The 25,173-nt window shown below is 39.1% G+C and overlaps 1 protein-coding gene across 1 annotated transcript in view; it reads left to right on the forward strand.

Moving 5' to 3' along the window:
* Positions 1 to 25,173, forward strand: part of uhrf2 (ubiquitin like with PHD and ring finger domains 2) — a 61,362-nt gene that overhangs the window by 11,796 nt on the left and 24,393 nt on the right. The window contains exons 2-9 of the mRNA XM_077235455.1: positions 4,766 to 5,077; positions 8,091 to 8,356; positions 18,696 to 18,914; positions 20,766 to 20,875; positions 21,893 to 22,079; positions 22,404 to 22,527; positions 24,408 to 24,515; positions 24,592 to 24,696. Coding sequence (XP_077091570.1) covers positions 4,766 to 5,077; positions 8,091 to 8,356; positions 18,696 to 18,914; positions 20,766 to 20,875; positions 21,893 to 22,079; positions 22,404 to 22,527; positions 24,408 to 24,515; positions 24,592 to 24,696 — 1,431 coding nt within the window. The remainder of the gene's footprint in view (positions 1 to 4,765; positions 5,078 to 8,090; positions 8,357 to 18,695; positions 18,915 to 20,765; positions 20,876 to 21,892; positions 22,080 to 22,403; positions 22,528 to 24,407; positions 24,516 to 24,591; positions 24,697 to 25,173) is intronic.

Genomic DNA, 25,173 nt, shown 5'->3' on the forward strand with positions numbered 1-25,173 from the left:
CACCCCAGACTACACACACCCCAGACTACACACACCCCAGACTACACACACACCCCAGACTACACACACCCTAGACTACACACACCCCAGACTACACACACACCCCAGACTACACACACCCCAGACTACACACACCTCAGACTACACACACTCCAGACTACACACACCCCAGACTACACACACCCCAGACTACACACACCCCAGACTACACACACCCCAGACTACACACACCCTAGACTACACACACCCCAGACTACACACACCCCAGACTACACACACCCCAGACTACACACACCCCAGACTACACACACCCCAGACTACACACACCCCAGACTACACACACCCCAGACTACACACACCCCAGTATACACACACCCCAGACTACACAAACCCCAGACTACACACACCCCAGTATACACACACCCCAGACTACACACACACCCCAGACTACACACACACCCCAGACTACACACACCCCAGACTACACACACCCCAGACTACACACACCCCAGACTACACACACCCCAGTATACACACACCCCAGTATACACACACCCCAGTATACACACACCCCAGACTACACACACCCCAGACTACACACACCCCAGTATACACACACCCCAGACTACACACACCCCAGACTACACACACCCCAGACTACACACACCCCAGTATACACACACCCCAGTATACACACACCCCAGACTACACACACACACCCCAGACTACACACACACACCCCAGACTACACACACACACCCCAGACTACACACACCCCAGACTACACACACACCCCAGGCTCCACACACACCCCAGGCTCCACACACACCCCAGACTACACACACACCCCAGACGACACACACACGCCAGACTACACACACACCCCAGGCTCCACACACACCCCAGACTACACACACACCCCAGACTACACAAACACCCCAGACTACACCCACACCCCAGACTACACCCACACCCCAGACTACACCCACACCCCAGATTACACACACCCCAGATTACACACACCCCAGACTACACACACCCCAGACTACACACACCCCAGTATACACACACCCCAGTATACACACACCCCAGACTACACACACCCCAGACTACACACACACCCCAGACTACACACACACCCCAGACTACACCCACACCCCAGACTACACCCACACCCCAGATTACACACACCCCAGACTACACACACCCCAGACTACACACACCCCAGACTACACACACCCCAGTATACACACACCCCAGACTACACACACCCCAGACTACACACACCCCAGACTACACACACACCCCAGACTACACACACCCCAGACTACACACACCCCAGACTACACACACCCCAGTATACACACACCCCAGACTACACACACCCCAGACTACACACACCCCAGACTACACACACACCCCAGACTACACACACACCCCAGACTACACACACACCCCAGACTACACACACACCCCAGACTACACACACACCCCAGACTACACACACACCCCAGACTACACACACACGCCAGACTACACACACGCCAGGCTCCACACACACGCCAGGCTCCACACACACCCCAGACTACACACACACCCCAGACTACACAAACACCCCAGACTACACCCACACCCCAGACTACACACACACCCCAGACTACACACACACGCCAGACTACACACACACCCCAGACTACACACACACCCCAGGCTCCACACACACCCCAGACTACACACACACCCCAGACTACACACACACCCCAGACTACACACACACCCCAGGCTCCACACACACCCCAGGCTCCACACACACCCCAGACTACACACACACCCCAGACTACACACACACGCCAGACTACACACACGCCAGACTACACACACGCCAGGCTCCACACACACCCCAGACTACACACACACCCCAGACTACACAAACACCCCAGACTACACCCACACCCCAGACTACACACACCCCAGACTACACAAACACCCCAGACTACACCCACACCCCAGACTACACACACACCCCAGACTACACCCACACCCCAGACTACACACACCCCAGACTACACACACGCCAGGCTCCACACACACGCCAGACTACACACACGCCAGGCTCCACACACACCCCAGGCTCCACACACACCCCAGGCTCCACACACACCCCAGACTACACACACCCCAGACTACACACACACGCCAGACTACACACACGCCAGGCTCCACACACACCCCAGGCTCCACACACACCCCAGGCTCCACACACACCCCAGACTACACAAACACCCCAGACTACACACACACCCCAGACTACACCCACACCCCAGACTACACAAACACCCCAGACTACACACACCCCAGACTACACACACCCCAGACTACACACACCCCAGACTACACCCACACCCCAGACTACACCCACACCCCAGACTACACCCACACCCCAGACTACACAAACACCCCAGACTACACACACACCCCAGACTACACAAACACCCCAGACTACACCCACACCCCAGACTACACCCACACCCCAGACTACACACACACTCCAGACTACACACACCCCAGACTACACACACACCCCAGACTACACACACCCCCCAGACTACACACACACCCCAGACTACACACACCCCAGACTACACACACCCCAGACTACACACACGCCAGGCTCCACACACACCCCAGGCTCCACACACACCCCAGGCTCCACACACACCCCAGACTACACACACACCCCAGACTACATCCACACCCCAGACTACACCCACACCCCAGACTACACACACACCCCAGACTACACCCACACCCCAAGACTACACCCACACCCCAGACTACACCCACACCCCAAGACTACACACACAACCCAGACTACACACACACCCCAGACTACACACACACCCCAGACTACACACACACCCCAGGCTCCACACACACCCCAGGCTCCACACACACGCCAGACTACACACACACCCCAGACTACACACACACACCCCAAGACTACACACACACACCCCAGGCTCCACACACACCCCAGGCTACACACTCCGAGCTAGCCTCCGTTTTGTTTGACAATACTTTAAACGTCAGCAAGAAGTGACGTCACCCGACATCGCTTAGAGCAACTTTAATACAAATATGATCTTATTGTTACCAATTACATATTACATAAAGAAAAGGAAGCCTGATTTAAGACCAGAAGGTGTTTTAGTGTTTTCATCACATTTATATATACATTCTCAAGTTTTTTCCTGCAAACTGAACGTCGATTAAGCCTGATTTTTGAGAGTTTGTTGTGAATTCCATGAGCGTTTTTGTGTGTGTGTGTGTGTGTGTGTGTGTGTGTGTGTGTGTGTGTGTGTGTGTGTGTGTGTGTGTGTGTGTGTGTGTGTGTGTGTGTGTGTGTGTGTGTGTGTTTCGTCTTCGCCCGGAGCGCAAACAGTCTTTTGTTGAGTCAAGGCTAAGCAGAAACGGAACGAACACGACTCCTGTTCTGTGTTTAACCGTTTGTGTTCCTCTCTAATCCTCTCGCTCTCAGAGGTGTGGACTCTTCTCGTTTTCCTCGTTCCCTCCATCATGCAGAAGCCGATCCAACACCTCCGAGTCTCATGCTAATGACACGCACGCGCGACAGTGGTCATGATATTTCACACACATCCGTGTAGAAACTGTGTGTTTGTGCTCATGTGTGCAGTGGATCCTCTGTGGTTGCTATAGCAACACACACACACACATACACACACACACGGTTGCACTATTCTAATGTATTTATTTCTTTATTTTCCGACGGTGATTCAGCAGAAGGCTAGGCTAATGGTGTCCGCGGATGTTCGAGGGTAAAACCAGCACAAAATGGCGTCGCTGGTGTTTGTGTGATTGTGTGCCTTCGTGCAATGAGTCACAAACAGAACAAAAACACAGAATGAATGTGTGTTTTATTACTGTAACCCTGTTTGTATGTTGTTATATAATATATTATGCTGGGCAACGATTAATCGCATCCCAAATCAAAGTTTGTTTACATAATATATGTATGTGTGCTGTGTGTGATTATTTTGTATATAAATACACACATATGCATGTATATATTTAAGAAAAATGTGTCTTTATATATAAAATATTTATATATAATACAAATTATGTATCAATATATATATACAGTATATACATGCAAATGATATGCAAATATTGATGCAAATATTTCTTAAATTTATACATGTGTGTATTTATATACAAAATAATTAAACACAGTACACACACATATATTTGTTTTTATTTTGGATGCGATTTAATCATTGCCCAGCACTAATATAAACTCGAAAAAATTAGAATATCGTGCAAAAGTTATAATTTTGATGATTATGGATTACAGCTTATGAAAACTCCAAATTCAAAATCTCAGAAAATTAGAATATAACATGAAATCAATAAAAAAAAGGATTTTAAATACAGAAATGTAATACAGAAATGTCGCCCCTCTGGAAAGTATAATCATGCATATGTATATAGTTATATATATTAAATATATAAGTTTCACCTTTTAATTTGAATTACTGAAATAGTTGAACTGTTGCACGATATTCTAATTTTTCGAGTTTCACCTGTGTGTAAATATATATATATATATGCTAAAATAATGTAATTTATGCCAGTTATGGAGAGAATAAATTATCCGATTTTTTTTAAAATGTAAAAATGCTTGTTTTATAACAAAAACATTTTTCAATTTTATTAATTGATTTATTAATTGCTAATTTTTTTGTAGATGGAAGATGGTCAGACTCTCTTTGATTACAACGTCGGCTTGAACGACATCGTCCAGCTTCTGATTCGCTCGCAGTCTGACCCGCCGGAAAGCCCCGCCTTCAACAATGGGGAGGGCGTGGCCTGTGTCGTAGCTCCACCCCCAACCATGTCTGTCCCAGCCTCAGCCACACCCAGCACAACAACCGTTTCCCCGACAACCGTCTCCAACAGCAACGGAAACGAGTCCAAATCCCTCATTCCGGAGTCGGACAGCGAGCCGTCCACATCCAGCCGAACGTTCCTCCTCGATCCCGGGATCGGACACTTCAAAGTAAGACTCGCAAAACTATATAATTACTGAACATATTAATGATCATCATTGCATTACTCACAATTACAACATTTACATACAGGTTATGACAAATTCTTTTTTTATTTATAAATTTTGCAGTAATTATTTAAGTGCGCTATATTAAATTGATAGTGCTATTAAACATTATTAGTGTATGCATTAGTGTTGTCAAAAATATCGATATTTCGATAAATATCGATACTGAAATATCTGAACGGTACCAATACTAATTTCCCGAAGTATCGATACACCAATACTAGCCGAGCAGTCACTTTCACTTCTCTCCAAAGGCGCGTTGACAAACCCCACACGTGACGCACTCGTCTCATTCGCTCTGGTTAAATAGCAAAAGTGAATGGAAAGATGGCGAGTGCGGCGTCCCCGCGACCGGCTTTGGTTGATTGATAAAGAACACCGCGAGCGGGCATGTCGGAGTCGGAGAATGGCGTGGACAGGACACGCGCTACACACCGCGAGCGGGCATGTCGGAGAATAGCGCGGACACGCGCTTCACACTGCGAGCGGGCTGCGGGCACCCAAAAGATATCAATATCCCTCTCATCACTCATTTTGTAAAATTATTTTATAGATGAAAACATTTAAGGAATTGGCTCCAGGGGTACCATTTAGCAAGCATATGCTCAGCATCAGGGGTGTTTGTTTTTTGGACAGACCTGCACCACTGCTAAAAACATCCTAAAACACTGTAACTCTTCTCATTTTAACTTTTCTGAAACATTAACCAAGATGGCCTAGTATTGTTGTTGATATGAGTCTGTGTTTCGTTTTTTCACTGTAATTCTTAAAGTTAACATAATCTGACTGAGGAATCGTAGACAAGTAAATATTGTAACTGTGGTCAGATGTAAATTAACTTGTGTCTGTTTAACTTTATTCAAAAATTATTATTTAATTCTGCAATTTGCCTTCATTAGCGATTATCATCAATTTGATTACACATATACTAATTAAACTAAACTGAGCTAGACAATGGCATCTCTGAATTCAATAATGAAATGCCTTTAACTGAAAATTGAATGTTTAACCTTATTATTATACATTACTGACACTCTATCCTCCAATTTGATACAGTTAAGTGCTTCGACACAATCTGTATTATTAAAAGCAATATATAAATAAAGGTAACTTGACTAGATGCTGATCCAGTGAGCATTGTTTCCGCGTGTGATGCACACACGTTTGCGTTTAAATCTGTTCATCAAATTAAGTTAATGTATTAACCAGCATTTATGACCGATGACCAATGCATTTGTTACAGTATATTTTAATCTTTGATAACAGTAGGTAATAAAAACACAACGGATCATGTTAGCTCTGGTCCAATGAAAAAATATTAACAGATAGAACTCAGGACATTTTTGTTCATGTAAAATATACCTCATTGTCATGTTCTAGACTTGTAATATTTAGCTTTAAATAAAAAAAGACCCCCTTAATATTGTGGCAGTTTTTTTCTCTGTGGTATCGAAAATGGTATCGAATATCGATATTTTTCAAGGTATCGTATCGAAGTTAGAAATTCTAGTATCGTGACAACACTAGTATGCATTAATGATAACAATAATACATTTGATCACTTTAATATTATTTAGTATTTAGACAAGTTGGGTTCCAAAAATGTGAATTCTAACATTTGGAATAATTATTATTAATCTAAAATATTAGCTTAATTATGATATTTTAAAATATTATTTAGAATTTCATATTATAGTTTTAATAGTTTTATTATTGTATTATTAATTTCATTTATTTAACATGAATGAATTGCACTGAATTAACATATTAAAATGAGAGTGCTTTGAAACATTATTATATGCATTTATAATGACAATTATACATCTGATTATTTTAATATTATTTAATATTTAGATGAGATGAGTCGTATAACAAAACCAAAGTGTGAATTCTAACATTTGAAATTATTGTTTATTTGTTTAAATCTAAAATATTACTTTGATAATAACATTTTAAAATATTATTTAAATTTGTATATATTTTAAGATATTATTATTATTTTTAATTTAATTTACCATTAATTGGACATTGCACTTTTAATTAATTTAATTTAAACATTAAACTGAAAATGCTACAAAATATTACATACATTTATAATAATTATAATTTTGATCAATATAATTTAATATTAGATGAGTTGAGTACCAAAACCAAAGTGTGAATTCTAACTTTATAACGTATAATATAACATTCCTAACATATAATATAATAATAATAATAATAACTTAAACATTTTTTTAATAATAATGGTAATAATAATATTTTAAAATAATATTTTAACTTTTATATTATTGTTTTAATATTTATGGTGGTGATTGCTGTTGTTTTTATAATTCATCTCATTCTACCCTGTGAAATATTTGTTTATGAATAAAATCACACATTTTGTTCAGTTTATATCTCGCAATTCTAACCTTTTTTCCCAATTCTAATTTTTTTATTCGGACTTTTTCTCGCAATTCTGACTTTTTTTTCGCAATTCTGACTTTTTTCCCAGTTCTGACTTTTTTCTCGTAGTTCTGAATTTTTAACGCAATACTGAATTTCTTTCTCGCAATTGCAAGTTTATATCTCACAATTCTGACTTTTTTTTCGCAATTCTGACTTCTTTCGCAGTTCTGACTTTTTCTCGCAATTCTGACTTTTTTCTCGCAATTCTGACTTTTTTCTCGCAACTCTGACTTTTCTCGCAGTTCTGACTTTTTTCTCGTTTCTCTGAATTTTTCACGCAATGCTGAATTTCTTTCTCGCAATTGCAAGTTTATATCTCACAATTCTGACTTTTTTCTCGCAATTCTGACTTAAATAACAAATAAATACGGTGTGATAAACGAATAAAGGCAGTGGCTTGAGCAAATAGGCAATTAAATCACAGTGACTGACATGACAATTAATCATGAGCCTGTAAATCTGCTAATCATGATGCGTAACTGTCTCTTGTTTGCGTTGTGTTCAGGTGAACGAGTTGGTGGACTGCAGAGACGTCAGTATCGGCGCCTGGTTCGAAGGCGTCATTGATAAAGTCACTCCTGCCAGTAAAGGACAGAACAGGGTGGGCCGACCCAGCAAACGCACGAACGGCAAGCTGGAGTCGGAGGCGAACGCCGACTCTACCAGCACGCCGGAGAAAGGGTTAAACTCGGACAACAGCCAATCGACAACCTCCAAAACAGATTCAGCAAACAGCCGACAGGACGTCTCGTACCACATTAAATATGAAGAGTAAGTGCATCATGGGAAGGAAGTCTCTTTATTTTCCCCCTCTTGTATGGATTTTAAGTCTTACCACGGTGTCTAACCACGGTGCGGTGGATAGGTATTGCTGTGATTGCATGATGGGATGCGTTCTGAATGGGGTAAGTGTATCACTTCCAAAAGCAAAGCAATGCATGCTGGGAAACCAAGCTGATCCAAGAACAGTGTTTGTTGAGGTTAGTAACAGGAACTAGTGCTCGGGTCACGTGGGTCTGATTCAGAGTGTGAACCGAGGTTATTATCGTGAACCTTATAACATTTCTGTTTATTGAAATATAGCTAAAATAAAATATAAACTACTTTAACTAAAATCAGAATAAAATCCCCCTGTGGTGAAAATCCAGCGTTTAATGTTGTTTATGTGTCTATGTGTTGTTTTTAATCTGCTTTATGTGTAAATTCATAAGTCGACAGCATTGCTGAGTATTTTCTGCTTAAAACTGCAGTGAACCAAAGACAGTCTCAAAAACACGCTTTGAAATCGCTGGTGTTTCTGACGTTGGATGTTGTCAGTACTAATGTCTCCGACAGACACACGTCTTCTTTGAAAAGAACTGTGGACTTTGAGAAGAAACCGTCGGTGTTTAAGAGATCAAACCAAATTGGTTCCAAATGCCATAAATTTGATTGCTTTGAGATATTAAGACAAAATTTGGCCCAGATACAGTCGACAAAGCCCAAACGTGATTTTATGACCTGTCATATATACTTTCTAATAGTCATCATGTTATAAAATGATTTGTCTGTCTTAGGTTTTTAACATAAATTTTAAAAAAGTTTCAATAATAGCATTTTTTATTTATTTAAATGTTAAAAACTTAAATACATGACAACTTTTTTAAAAAATATTTAAAATGATCTCAAGTCTAATTTGTTTTTTAAATAAATGAATAAAACAAAATTTTGTCGATTTATTTCAATCTTGAACTTGAACATGTAAACTGACATCATATTTTTTATTTTGTCCCCACTACTACTTTTTTAATATTGATATTTAAAATGATTTGTCTTAGGGTTTTAACATAAATATAAAATTGTTAAATAAAAATGTATTTATTTAAATGACATGACACTGTATTTTTTAAATATTTAAAATTATTTAAAGTCTTAGTTTTTTTAAATAAATTAATACAAGTAATTTGAATAATAATTATATTTATTTAAATGTTGGTAACTTAAAAACATGTAAACTGACATCATTTTTTATTTAATTTTACTTTTTTGTTAATAACTGTTTTAAATATATTTTTATTTCAATAAATGTATATTAAAATTAATATTTAAAATAGGGTTTTAGCATTTAAATGCTAAATAAAACATGCTAAACAAAAAATATGTGCAATGATATCATACATCTATTTTTGTCTCCACAACTATATTAATATTTTTAATTATTTCTTAGGTTTTTTAAATAAATAAATAAAGCATGTTTAAATAATAACATCTGTTTGTTTGTTTGTTTGTTTGTTTGTTTGTTTAAATGTTAAAAACATGTAAACTGACATCAATTTTTTTTATTTAGTCTCCACAAAAACTGTTGTGTTTTATATATATTAATATTTAAAATGATTTGTCTTTTTAGCTTTAAAAAAATAAATAATATTATTTAAACATGTTTATTTATCCCTACAGCAACTTTTTAAGATTATTTATATTAGTATTTAAAATTATTTATAAGGTTTTCTAACATAAACAAACAAAAAACAAAAAATATTATTTAAACATGATGTATTTATTTGTTTAAATGCTAAAAACCTCAAACAATGTACAAATCAATTCACAGTCAATTACATAAATCTGCTCACACTCGCAGTTTCTGTTAATAATGTGTGAAAACAAGCAGAAGTTCCAGACAAAATATCTGAAATAGCTGAACATTTATTTCTTTATAATGGCGTACACTGATGAATTATTCACAATAAGTTATGAGCGCAAAATAAATAAATTTATCAACTTTTAAAAGGAAAGGAAAAACACTCACCTGTATCTATATCTGTATCTATATCTAATAAATCTAATTTATTACCCTCAGTGCAATTAATAAATCGAATTAATCTCAAGAGAAATCCCCCCCAAGAATCATTTAAAGTCATTATTGTGTTAATCAAGCGTGCCGCACAAGCCCTGAAAAGTGAAGCCAAAGCGTCTCGATCGCCCCCCGGTGGCCGGTCCTAGTATAGCTCATAAACCCCGCCTCCCCATGTTATTCAACGGGACGTGAGACCAACTAAACAATTACATTACACTTCACATATCTTTTCTCCAAAGATAGTTTCTGTCATTTACTGTAGTTTTCATCACGCTGATGTAATTTCTAGTGTTTGGTTTTAAAATAAGTTTGTTTTTAGTTAGTTATTTGATGCTATAAAAACGGCGCTGTGACGTACATGATTGACAGCTGTGATTGACAGGTTCTCTGAGCGAAGTAGTCACTGAAGCAACAGCGGACTTTTTTTCCGGATCTTTGGAGGACTGAGGAGATTGGAGCTTTAGATTTAATATCTACATTTCTATAATTAATTATAGATTATATGCTTGCGATTGATTCAGCGAGAGTGAGGGCGGGACCAGAGCGGGACGTTGATTTCGCGGCTTTACTTCCTGTTCACTACTGCGCATGTCTGGTCCCGAAATCGCAACTGCGCAGACTCAAGTCCCAAGATGTCGGCGCCATATCGGGACACTGGCGGCTTCACTTCTCGCCAATGGAAGAGAACGAAGGGGCGTCGTCCATCTTTTTTTACAGTCTAGGGTGTTAAAGGAGAAAAGCATTGAATAGACGTCACATAAAGTAGCTTTAGAAAGAAATATTTTGATTAAACAGAATTTATTACACAAATTTCTAAGGCTACATTAAAACATTTTCTGTGGCATTTAGGTATATTTACAGAGGTGGCATGAATATGAATGAAAAATGAAATATGAAACTAAAACTGGTGGTAATTTACAGTTTTAATGAGTGAGTCATTGAATTATTCACTCAACCGATTCATTCAAATGGCTGATTCATTCAGGAATGAAATGACTGAATCAATGACTCACTCGATTCGTTAAAATCCGCGGATTCGTTGAGTAACGAAACACCGCTGTGTTTCTGCTGTGGAACTATTTTCAAAATTGAGCAAAAACAGACACTATTGTGTGTAAAACGTAACGCAATATTATAACTTCTAGTTTATTGAACTGTTGTATAAAATCCACATCACATTTGCAATCGCGCTGATATTCGGGAAAAAGCAGCACTCTCGTGTGATATTGCTGAACTATATCATATGATATAAATATTAGATATATTTCTTGCCCTCATGTATTGAATTTTAGTGTCGTTTTAATTGCATTCTACAGAGTGCATTAAAAGCGTTTTGATCTGTTATTTTTAAATAATGAATAAAAATACAATTACTTCACGAACACTAAAAAAGTACATTCTATATAGTATGAATGTGTGTAGTATTCGCGTAATCTGGACGTACTACATTCGTCACGATGTCATCATCATGTGACCTACTAGCGGCAGTTTAATTTTGTGTCTCTTCTAGGAGTGTAACGATTAGGGCTGCAACTAACGATTATTTTGGTAATCGATTAATCGGACGATTATTTTTTCGATTAATCGATTAATCGGATAGAAATTACATTTTTCGATTAGTTGTTGCAGCCCTAGTAACGATTCCCTCGTGTCACGATTCGATACACATCACGATGCCATATTATTCCGATACTCAAAGACATGATAAAAGGTTAACAAAAAATGTCCTGTTGATTAAAATGCTAAATTTGTAATTTCATTGTGAGTGTAAATGAACATTTTTGGACTAATTGCCCAAAGCACAGGACGAATAGAGACACCAGAATAAACATATTCATGATTCTGAAGCTGAAAATACACAATTATTTTAGATGAATATGCTTGATCTCTGTCACTGACTAGGTATATTTATAATAATGTCGGCCACTTTGACATTATCAGGACCCACAAATATTCCCCCATTGCATTATTATACATTATATTTAACATTATATATAGTAGTTTAATTTAATGTAGTACTGACACTAAAACTCTGAAAACGTGATTTTTTTTTTTTTCCATTAATTTTTTTCCACACACAGAAATTTATATTTTGGGTGAATTATTCACAAAACATATTACTGTCACGATCCACGATATATATTGATATATACCATATGATTACAATCATAATAGAGCACAGTGCTATTGTGAAATCACAAGGACTGCGATTAACAGCCTTTAAATATTAACCAATATTTGGTATAGAAGTGACCAAATATTAAAGATTAATTAGACATTAAATGTTGTTTGGCCAAAATTAAAGCAAGATTTGTTCATGCCGTACTGTAACAGTAACTAACACCAGGCTGTTAGCGCCCTCTGCAGGCATTCGTTATAATACATAATGTACGTAAGTTATGTTTATATTAGTTTATATCATTTATTTTACATGGTGTATTTTAATAGTGTTGTTCATTAAAACCAATATGATGATTACTTACTTTTATACTTTATTTGAACCAATTATTGTTGCTTGTTATTATATATTTTTATTTTAAGTCATTTTAAAGGCTGTTGTTCACTTGGATCTATTTTTTATTTGATAAATCGATGGAATAATCGGTAAAATACTCGATTACTAAAATAATCGATAGCTACAGCCCTATTTCACTGTGTGTTTCAAATATTTTTACGATTTAATCATCTTAAGTTGAGGAAATCCTTCATTAAATAAACCATTTGTAGTTTTTATCTTTCGAACATTGATCTTTTTGTTTAAGCTGTCCGAACATGTCAACTTCTGACTCAACCAATGGAGTGAGTTTGGGGGTGGGGCTACCCATTTGACTGACCAATGGCAGTTGCTCAGGAAACCTGTTTGAAAACAGTCATTATTGAAAACTTGTGGTTTTATGGAGTTGATAGGAAAATTATGTCCCTTTTTTTAGCAGTCTGTACTAGGGCTGGGCGGTATATCGAGTTCGTACAATATATCGTTTTTTTTTTTAACGATATGGAATGAGGCAATACCGTTTATGTCGATATAGTTTGATACGAGCACATCTGAAAAACAGCGGAGGACGCAGTGTGTGTGTGTGTGTGTGTGTGTGTGTGTGTGTGTGTGTGTGTGTGTGTGTGTGTGTGTGTGTGTGTGTGTGTGTGTGTGTGTGTGAGCTCCTGCAGTGTGAGCTGCTGCAGTGAAAGTACATAGTACAATTTGTCCTAAACATGACACAAGCTTATATTAAGCGCTTCAAAATAACTGGTAAGATATAGTTAAGTTTAAAGCAGCTTGCCCTGCTGATGCTCCGACAGAGACTGTTGCTGACTGACAGATAAATACTGCCACTGTTTAATGCGTTTGAGACCTGGTGCTTTCCTCAGTGCTTTAGGCCGTGTGTCCACCAAAGCGTTTTTAGCCAGCTGGAAACGCTAGACGCTCTGCTGAAAACGCCTAGCTGTGGGTGCTTGAGAGCGTTTTGGCAGCGCTGCGTTTTTTCAGTTGAGATGATTCGTTGTTATGATACAGAATATCCGCAGCACAGTTTACTTTTAACTGATTTCGTAGATAATTTCAGGGTGGGAAATTAGCACCCGCCACCAGCCAATGACTTTGCCTTGTATACCAGCCACATTGGCGGGTAAATTGTAAAACATATTTTTATTGGTTACTACTTAAAACATTCCTTGTTACGGATTGGACATCTTTTGTCAAAGAATGCTGTTGCTAAGTAAAAATAATGCACTTTTGTCGAGTAACTAATTTGATTGGTTTTCAGCGCTGTGCGTCACGGACACGGCGCTGAACGGACCGTGACACATATAGCTGAGCTGAGGTAACAGTTACAGACGAAAGGAAAATTAAAAAAATATACCCGGTGTTAAGAGGCCCGCCGCGGAGTCAGAAGTATATGAATGTACAACCTGTTGAGGGCGAAGTAAGTAAATTACTAACTTGAAGTTGTGTTTTGTGATGGCTAGATAGCTATCATTTTTTTAGTTTAGCGATAGTTTTAGCAGCGGCTAGGATAGGAGCTGATACCGTGGGTGCTCCGGAGCTCGATTAATCCTATCTGTATTTGTGAGAAGTGGTGCTGTCCTGAGTTGAAAGATAGCCTACTTTACGGCTTTATTATTGAGTTAACCCTCTGGGGTCGACAAACACGCGGGCGCGTTTTGCTGGATTTTTTTCAAATAGCAGCAAAATACATTTAAATACTCCATCGTTTATGGTCATACAGACTTAACTAATATTAAAAACTAAACTGTAAAATAACCATGAATAAAATTCTCTCAAAAATACAAACATGTTCATAAATGTTGCTTACATATTATGGTAGCCCTGTTTGTGCTAATAGTGCTTTTTTTTTTTTTTTTTAAAGGGCGTGCGCCCGTGAGCATCCACGGAGGAAAACATAAATTGGCTCCTGAGTGCAGCATAACTCATATTGTTAAATGGATAAAACAAATGACATATTTGTAATGGACGTCAATGTTATCAAAGTCACAGTTCTCATTCATAAATTTGAATTCCAGAAAAAGTGGCTGGTAAAATTGGGCATCAAAAAAGTTAATTTCCCACCCTGTAATTTGTTTAATACTAAAAAATTATTTTTCATCCATTTTGTTCGGTTAGCTCTGCTGGTTGACGTCGTTGTACAGAAAGAATCTTGTGACAGTTGGTCGGTGTGATATTAGCCCCGCCCTTCCTCCATTGTGATTGGACGGCTGTGTAAAAAGTGACAGTGATGAGCGCTGCGTTTTACCCATAGTTGAACATTTTTCAACTCTCGGCGACCAGTAAAAAACGCCGAACGCTCAGCGCTTCAGCGCTAAATATACGCTCAGCGCCTCGTTACACTCATGGCGTTTCAAAAACGCGGTGCTCCCATTGAAAACAATTGGAATTTTACGCCAGCCGCATGAAAAACCGCTTTGGTGGACACACGGGCTAACTTAAATTTCACAGGTATATTCTCCATCTGTAAATGTTAGAAAATCAAACAAATATGTCCATTTCACTGTCAGGAGAGGACGAGCCCTCTTCCGCTAAAATTCAAGCTTCCGTTAAAGGGTCATGAAACCCTAAACCAAACTTTCTGAGATTTTAACAGAGGTATGCGTGTTGAACACCATTGAAGACAATGTTAGCATCTGTTAGATTTAACAGTAGGGTGAAAATGGTTAAGTTTTTATTTTTTTTCGCTATTTTCGTCTTCCGGGTTTAAAATCTTCATCGTGTCCACGTCACAGAGCACTGTTAGTGCGTTGATGACTCATCGGTGTCTCATAATTATTAATGAGACTGAGTTTTCATATCAAGACACTGTCTCTTAATTATTCATGACATCACGTGGATCGCTCCAATGACAGACATGACAAACTGTGATATCACGTAGTAGTTGCGAGAGCCAATCACGGGACGCAAGTGTTTGTTTTCGTGGTGCAGAAGTTCAAGTGCGTTGAATATGTGTCCCCGCGATGACTAGACTAGCTAGACTCGACTCCGGCGTCAACCACGGACACATCTAAACTATATGTGTGCAGAACATGTGTCTCGAGAGAGCTTCGGGAACTGGAGAATGGTGGACTTTGGTCTTGTTGACGACCAATGCAAGTTACGTCTTGCGAGTAATGCGGTACCAAATCCAGAGGACTTTTCTGTCCCTTCAGAGGTGTGTGTGTGTGTGTGTGTGTGTGTGTGTGTGTGTGTGTGTGTGTGTGTGTGTGTGTGTGTGTGTGTGTGTGTGTGTGTGTGTGTGTGTAATAAAATGTAACCCTGATCGTTTTACATGCCTTTTGTTAAATAAGCGCTCGTTATTCAAATTTGAAATATTTCGATAATACCTCAATTGTATGCTTAATTCGTGTAATTAAATATATATGTCATTGGGGTTCAGGGGGCGCGTAGATCTGGGCTATGCACAGAACCGGAAAATTAATTATTTTCAAATATATGATTTAATAGATATATAATTATATATAGATAATTATTTCCTCACGTTTTACAGCTGATGTTTAGTGACAGTCGATATGCATGAGCCACTGCTGATGACAGTTCCCGCCTCTCCCCCCTGCCGTGCCACACACACACACACACACACACACTCCCATCTTCTCACAGCCATCCACGCCCATTTAAGTTGCATTTTTCAAAAATATTGTGATCTAGACTTGAGCTGAAAGAGGGGGGTTTCATGACCCTTTAATCAGCGCCGCCGCGAGCACGCGCGCCAAACAGACGGAGCACAAACAGTAGCGCAATAATTCTGACTAAAATATACATATCGCTAAAACATTTGTTGTTGGAGACAATAACTATACCATATGTGGTTGTATTTTAAACCTACAAGTATATTTTTATGAAAGTGACCATTATAATGGGGTAATCAAATGCAGGCTAATATAATTAGTTCGTGCTTATGTTTTTATTTTCATTTTTATTTTAGCCTTTAGTCATTTTAAAAACAAAATCATTATTTTTGTTTTTAGATTGTAATGTTACAATGTTAGAATGTAATGTGATTTTAACCACCTTTTTGCACATAATATATTGCATAGCCTACATTCACTATATTTGATTCCATATCCTTCAATATCAACATTGTTTGGATATCATTGAGCAGGATGTGAAATACATTTTAAAAAAAGTATAAAGATATTTCTTCAAACACACACACACGCACACACAGGCTTATTGCAATCACTTGTACATCAATGGCAAGTTTTATTTCGCAAACAGTTCTTCTCTCGTCTGCCACATGTCCAGCTAGGCTAAACAAGCGCTAAGCTCGGGGAAATGGAGCAAGTGCAGGGAAACGATTGGGAAATAAAAAAAATAATTTCTTTTCTGACATACCCTACTCCAGTTCTTGTTAAAACACACCAGATATGCAAATTCTGGGCACTTTGGGTGAAATCATATTTATTTTGTCCAACAAAAGTGTGCGTTCACTTTAATTGAGCGCGAGCAGCGCAGACAAAATAGACTGTGCGGCGAAACCCCGCTTCACTGCTACTCACGCGACGCTCGCGCGACGCTCCTGTTCGACGCTCACGCTCCTGCTCGCGGTGTGAATGCACTCATTGATTATCATGCACGCCGGGGGGTAAAAACGCGCTGCTCACGCTTGCGGTGTGAAACACGAGGTTCCCTACATGTGCGTTCCGTGTGCACGTTTGATGCTGATGTTTTTGCGCGATGTTAATCTTTTAATATTCGTTAATAATCTTGCGTTGTCCTTGCCTCTTCACGATGACTCGCTTGCTTTAGTCCTCAGATGTAAGTCGCTTTGGATAAAAGCGTCTGCTAAATGTAAATAATGCGGCGCCCGAGTGCATTTGACCGGCAAAAAATCGGAATCGGCCGGTCGCCGATCACACGAAAATCGTCCGATTCCGATCACCAGCCGATCAATCGGTGCAGCTCTATCGCCATTTAACCAAAAAATACCAAGATATGTTTTTTTATGTCCATATTGCCCAGCCATAGTCTGTACTAGAAAGTGTGATCAGATATGATATGATCCACTTGGTATGGTATCAAAGATACTATATTGTTCACATATATTCAAACGCACATAACTATCGAATCAATTCTTAATGCGCATGTGAACGCCATCAGCGTCTATCACAGGTTCACGTTTAAAGTCTGTTTAGAGAGAACGGTGTCGTCTTAGCGGCCCCTAATTTAATAACAAATGATCATTTAGACGGAAGTGAATCAATCAAAACTAACTTTAGCTGGAAAAAACATTTTTCAAGAGCCACTATAAAACTAAACCAATCTCTGTTACCTTAAATTATATGTTTATCTCTGTAAAGCTGCTTTGAAACAATCTACATTGTTAAAAGCGCTATATAAATGAGGATGACTTGATTGTTCGAACTTCCATGAAAATGATTGGACTGAAAGACTATCCTAGTATTCAGACTCTGAATGAGCAATGCAGATTAATGAGGCTAAAAGTATTTAGTAAGTGTCCCGTCTCATGTACTCTACAGAACTCTCCGTTATAAACAGAACAAGTTTAAAAACTATATTGTACCGGTTTTATTTAGTTTGTTGAACATGAATTAGTGACGTCTGCTCATTTTTATGTGTATGGTGTATGCATATTTTGTGTAATTTTTTCGTGTTTTTTGCGATATGCTGGCTACAGAGTCAATTACGAATTTCCCTATCAGGGGCAATAGAGTACATTTCATTATTGCAGTTCTCTGTTTTGGTGAAGCACGTGATGTTTCTCTCAGCCGTCTGTGGTTCAGTCGCTGATGACGCTGGTCTTGTTTCAGTTACCCGGAGAACGGCGTGGTGTCGATGAGCCCGGATGACGTGCGTCCGCGGGCCAGAACTCTTCTGCGCTTCGACCAGCTCCAGGTGGGAGATGTGGTGATGGTCAACTATAACCTGGAGCTTCCCGAGGAGCGAGGCTTCTGGTACGACGCCGAGATCTTGAGCCTGAACGCCGTCTCACGCACCAACAAAGAGATCCACGTCAAGATCCTGCTGGGGTGAGCGCTCGCCTTCACTGCAATCCGCACAGAAAAGCACACGCTAGGGGCTGTCGCACCGCAGGAACCGTTTCATCGCTCCTAGAACTATTGGCGGAAGCTCACGGAGTTTGGCGTGTTCGCACCGCAGGAACTAGGAACGATTTTAGTTCGAGGAACTCTTTTGGAGGAACTAATTTACTCCTCCTTCAGAGTCGTTCTACACCAGCGCTATAGGAACGATTCGCTGATTGGCGGAACGCACGCAAAACACCAGCAGCCGCCATTTTTAAAAAGATGCATAACCACACAGATTATAGCCTATATATTTACTCCAGAAACTAACTCTACAAACATGTAACAGTTACGCTCAGGAGAAAACCCAATACAGCTTTGAGGAGACCGAGAGAAACATGATTATGTATTTCTGCTCAGCAACACTGACATCAAACACACGCATATGCTACTAACTTCATTAGCGTCCGCTGTCTATGTATAGCAGTTATAGCTAATAACTTCATTAGCGTCCGCTGTCTATGTATAGCAGTTATAGCTAATAACTTCATTAGCGTCCGCTGTCTATGTATAACAGTTATAGCTAATAACTTCATTAGCGTCTACTGTCTATGTATAACAGTTATAGCTAATAACTTCATTAGTGTCTACTGTCTATGTATAGCAGTTATAGCTAATAACTTCATTAGCGTCCGCTGTCTATGTATAGCAGTTATAGCTAATAACTTCATTAGCGTCCGCTGTCTATGTATAACAGTTATAGCTAATAACTTCATTAGCGTCCGCTGTCTATGTATAGCAGTTATAGCTAATAACTTCATTAGCGTCCGCTGTCTATGTATAACAGTTATAGCTAATAACTTCATTAGCGTCTACTGTCTATGTATAGCAGTTATACCTAATAACTTCATTAGCGTCTACTGTCTATGTATAGCAGTTATAGCTAATAACTTCATTAGTGTCTACTGTCTATGTATAACAGTTATAGCTAATAACTTCATTAGCGTCTACTGTCTATGTATAACAGTTATAGCTAATAACTTCATTAGTGTCTACTGTCTATGTATAGCAGTTATACCTAATAACTTCATTAGCGTCTACTGTCTATGTATAGCAGTTATAGCTAATAACTTCATTAGCGTCTACTGTCTATGTATAGCAGTTATAGCTAATAACTTCATTAGCGTCCGCTGTCTATGTATAGCAGTTATAGCTAATAACTTCATTAGCGTCCGCTGTCTATGTATAACAGTTATAGCTAATAACTTCATTAGCGTCTACTGTCTATGTATAGCAGTTATAGCTAATAACTTCATTAGCGTCCGCTGTCTATGTATAGCAGTTATAGCTAATAACTTCATTAGCGTCCGCTGTCTATGTATAGCAGTTATACCTAATAACTTCATTAGCGTCCGCTGTCTATGTATAGCAGTTATAGCTAATAACTTCATTAGCGTCTACTGTCTATGTATAGCAGTTATACCTAATAACTTCATTAGCGTCTACTGTCTATGTATAGCAGTTATACCTAATAACTTCATTAGCGTCTACTGTCTATGTATAACAGTTATAGCTAATAACTTCATTAGCGTCCGCTGTCTATGTATAGCAGTTATACCTAATAACTTCATTAGCGTCCGCTGTCTATGTATAGCAGTTATACCTAATAACTTCATTAGCGTCTACTGTCTATGTATAGCAGTTATAGCTAATAACTTCATTAGCGTCTACTGTCTATGTATAACAGTTATAGCTAATAACTTCATTAGCGTCTACTGTCTATGTATAACAGTTATAGCTAATAACGTATTAGACAGGAATGTCACTGTAATCCCCTGCTGTGATTGGCTGTTTCAGAGGTTCGGGCGATGTGATTGGTGACTGTAAGCTGCAGTTTCTGGATGAGATTTACCGGATAGAGAAACCCGGAGCGCCAGCGTTGTCTTCGTCTGACGGCCCGTTCAAACGTACGTGTCCTCGAGTCACATGGGTGTGGGGTTGATTAGGACTGGGCAAATTTTTTGTATTTTTTATACAATGGTTTTTAAAATGTGGATGATTCAATATCGATTCTCAAAGGCCACAAATCGATTTTTTCCCATATTTATTTATCTATCACCCAAAAGCCGGTATCAGTTCTCCTCCACTGTTGATAGGCTGGCATGTTACAGCGAATGCTGAGAGATTTTACGTTTGTTTTATCATAAAATATCCGGATCCTGTTTGATCTAGGCATGCGACTGTTCTGATTCGTCCAATTTTCAGAATTTCTCATTTTTCGTCAATTTTTCATCTCGCATCAAAATCCTGTTTATTCATTGTATGCATTTGAAATACAGAGTTGGATTCTGTGTTAATGTACACAGATGTACCTAAAATAAAAAGTATAATATACAGGTTTATGGCCCTTAATTTCTTTTTATTATTTAACCACTTGTACACTTATGTTCACTGTTGTTTTTATAAATATAGGATTTGTATTAAAGGAAGTAGTTCACTTTAAAATGAAAATTAGCCCATTGTTTACTCTCTTTAGTCATCCTAGGTGTTTATGACTTTCTTCTTTCAAACGAATACAATCAGAGTTACATTAAAAATATCCTGGCTCTTTAATGGCAGTGGATTGCAACCAACAGATTGAAGCTCATAAAAGTGCATCTATCCATCAGAAAAGTGAAACTTTTTTTAAAAAACTTTTATGGTCATATACATAAAACCTGGGATGACTTGAGGGTGAGTAAATCATGGGCTAATTTTCATTTGAAAGTGAACTACTCCTTTAAATTTATATTCATTGAGTCGAAATCGAATTTAGAATCGAAATGGAACATCTTAATCTTAGGGTTGATGTGGATGTGTGTGTGTGTGTGTGTGTGTGTGTGTGTGTGTGTGTGTGTGTGTGTGTGTGTGTGTGTGTGTGTGTGTGTGTGTGTGTGTGTGTGTGTGTGTGTGTGTGTGTGTGTGTGTGTGTGTGTGTGTGTCAGGTAAGAGCGGCCCTGAGTGTAAACACTGTAAAGCGGACCCCGACGCAGAGTGCCGGTTCTGCTCGTGTTGTGTGTGTGGAGGGAAGCAAGACGCTCACATGCAGCTCCTGTGTGACGAGTGTAACATGGCCTTCCACATTTACTGTCTGAACCCTCCACTGTCCTCCATACCTGAGGATGAAGACTGGTGAGACACACACACACACTCCAGTATCAATGCAGGGTCACAAATCAGTTCCAATCAACTTTTCCAGAAGCTTTCCATTGATCTGTCCATATCTGAATGTGATGCTGCAATAGACACTAATTCATTTCCACATTTCACTAAGAGGTTTAGTTTAATTGTGCAGAGGATTATTTCAGATCCTGCTTCAGTTCGTTCATAATGTTCATCAGTGTTTCCTACATCACAGACTCTCTGACTGACAGACGGTATTTTATGATGTGGATGGACATTGTCACAGATATATACTGTAATCCAGGTGTGTGTTGTGTTGTGTGTGTTGTGCAGGTATTGCCCCACCTGTAAGAACGACAGCAGTGAAGTGGTTAAAGCCGGAGAGAAACTCAGAACCAGCAAGAAGAAGTCCAAGATGCCGTCGGCCACAACAGAGAGCCAGAGAGACTGGGGCAAGGTGAGACACACACATGCACACACACACACACTCACGCACGCACGCACGCACACACACACATGCACGCACACACACACTCACAGACACTCATACACTCATATTTAAAAGCAAAAGCAGATGATTTAAATTACAACGTGTGTGTGTGTGTGTGTGTGTGTGTGTGTCTGTATTTGTCTGTCTGTCTGTCTGTCTGTGTGTGTGTGTGTGTGTGTGTGTGTGTGTGTGTGTGTGTGTGTGTGTGTGTGTGTGTGTGTGTGTGTGTGTGTGTGTGTGTCTGTCTGTCTGTCTGTCTGTCTGTCTGTCTGTCTGTGTGTGTGTCTGTGTCTGTCTGTCTGTCTGTATGTCTGTGTGTGTCTGTGTCTGTGTCTGTGTCTGTCTGTCTGTCTATGTGTGTGTGTGTGTGTGTTGCGGTCCTGCTGAGCATACACTGATCGTTCTGTTGAATAATAACGGCTGAACATCGAGCGTGAGCTTCAACAGATCAAAGGCCTGTTAGTGTAAAAAAAGAGCTTGAAGAGCTTGAATCGCTGCGCTTCTCGTCCCCATTAAGCATGCTTGTTTGAGAGCAAACGAGTCATGTGATGAAAAAAGGTTTCAAAGTTAGTCCTTCTCTATATCAGTGTTTCTGAACTCCTGAAACGCCTCCATTGTATCTTGAGTTTCTCACGGGAACGAACACGCCACAATATTCCTCATTATAATAATTAATACGCAGAATAAAGGGGCGGGGCCTGGTTGAGTTAGTTAGTAGTGTGTTAAACTGGCGGTTATGGTAAGAGGCGGGACATTTCCCAAACACACTCGAAGCGCTCGACCAATCACAACACACTGCTCCAGCCGACCAATCAGAGCACAGTGTGCTTTTCAGGAGGAGGGGCTTCATAGAGACAGGAAGTAAACAGAGCGTTACTGACAGATTGGGAAGAGAGGAGCCGCAACAATGGAGAATATGAGGAAAATAATCAACATCCAAGCAGGAAAAGCTGTTCTAGTAGAGCCTGAAAACAACATCACGACTGTGTCAAAGGCATTTATTGAAAACAACCAAAAAATACTGAGGAAAAACACTTTTTGCAGTGCAGGAAGTGAGATCATTGAGACTTCATGTCATTGTTGTTTGTCAGAACCCTCTGGTTCTCTTCGGTCATTTTTCGCCGAAAATCTGTAATTTTTTTCAAATAATTTTTAAAAGTAATAATTTACTTCATCGGAATGGTACGAATCTTTGTAAAGGTTTTGGCACTTAGTGTGTGAACACAAAAAAATGCATGATTCATGATTGGAACAGGTTAAATAGTCCTGAAAACAATATTCACACTTGTGTTTCTCGCGGTCAGAAACGAGCGCATTGTAAATGAATGAGAGAGTTTCCTCTAGTGGAAGCGTTTGGAACTGCAGCCGAACAACATCTCACTGAACGCTCATTTACTGAGATATCAGCTCACATGTGGAGCACAACTGCTTTACATTTACGTTTTAGAGTAGAACATGTTTTTGAAAATATTTAAACATTGAAAATAGTATTTTTGCACATTTTTCATAACAATAAACATAAATTCTGTAACTTTAAACTTTTCTCACTTCAGCAATAATCTGCCAAGTGACAAACTTCAGTCTGTGATTTAAAGCATTCAAGATTTACCACAGTTTAAGATGGAAATAAAAATGTTAATAAATGGATTATAAATGCAGCGTAAATATAATTTAGTACCATAAAAATAAAATAGTACCTAAAAATTCAAAATATTACATAAAAAAAAGTATCAAACTAAAATATAGTACATTCATTTCATTGAAATAAAAAAAATAATTTAGGTCATTTTTGACCGACACGCGAAGAGCATGATGATGTAACAGTGACGTGTGTGTGTGTGTTTTAGGGTATGGCGTGTGTGGGCCGCACTAAAGAATGCACAATTGTACCCTCCAATCACTACGGCCCAGTTCCTGGCGTTCCCGTCGGAACCACGTGGAAGTTTCGTGTTCAGGTGAGAAGATCTGCTCAGAGTAGTGCATTCTGGGAAGGGCTGGCTGTTAACTGTGTGTGTGTGTGTGTGTGTTCAGGTGAGCGAGGCGGGCGTGCACAGGCCTCACGTCGGGGGGATCCACGGCCGCAGTAACGATGGCTCGTACTCGCTGGTGCTCGCTGGCGGGTTCGAGGATGAAGTGGTGAGGGCTTTCTCATTTTACATCCGTAGAAAGCTAAAAATCATATCATTTATATCTCACAAATCTGACTTTTTTTCCACAATTACGAGTTTATATTCCGCAATTCTGACATTTTTCTCGTAACTGTCAGTTTATGTTTAGAAATTGACATTTTTCTCATAATTGTCAGTTTATATTTCGCAATTCTGACATTTTTCTCGTAATTGTCAGTTTATATTTCGCAATTCTGAAATTTTCTTATAATTGAGTTTATATTTCGCAATTCTGACATTTTTCTCGTAATTGTCAGTTTATATTTCGCAATTCTGACATTTTTCTCGTAACTGTCAGTTTATGTTTAGAAATTCTGACATTTTTCTCGTAATTGTCAGTTTATATTTCGCAATTCTGACATTTTTCTCGTAATTGTCAGTTTATATTTCGCAATTCTGACATTTTTCTTATAATTGTGAGTTTATATTTTGCAATTCTGACATT

Source organism: Siphateles boraxobius, unplaced genomic scaffold (assembly GCF_051911475.1).
Source record: "Siphateles boraxobius isolate OS27281-9 unplaced genomic scaffold, OSU_SipBor_1 192, whole genome shotgun sequence".
Lineage (NCBI taxonomy): Eukaryota > Metazoa > Chordata > Actinopteri > Cypriniformes > Leuciscidae > Siphateles > Siphateles boraxobius.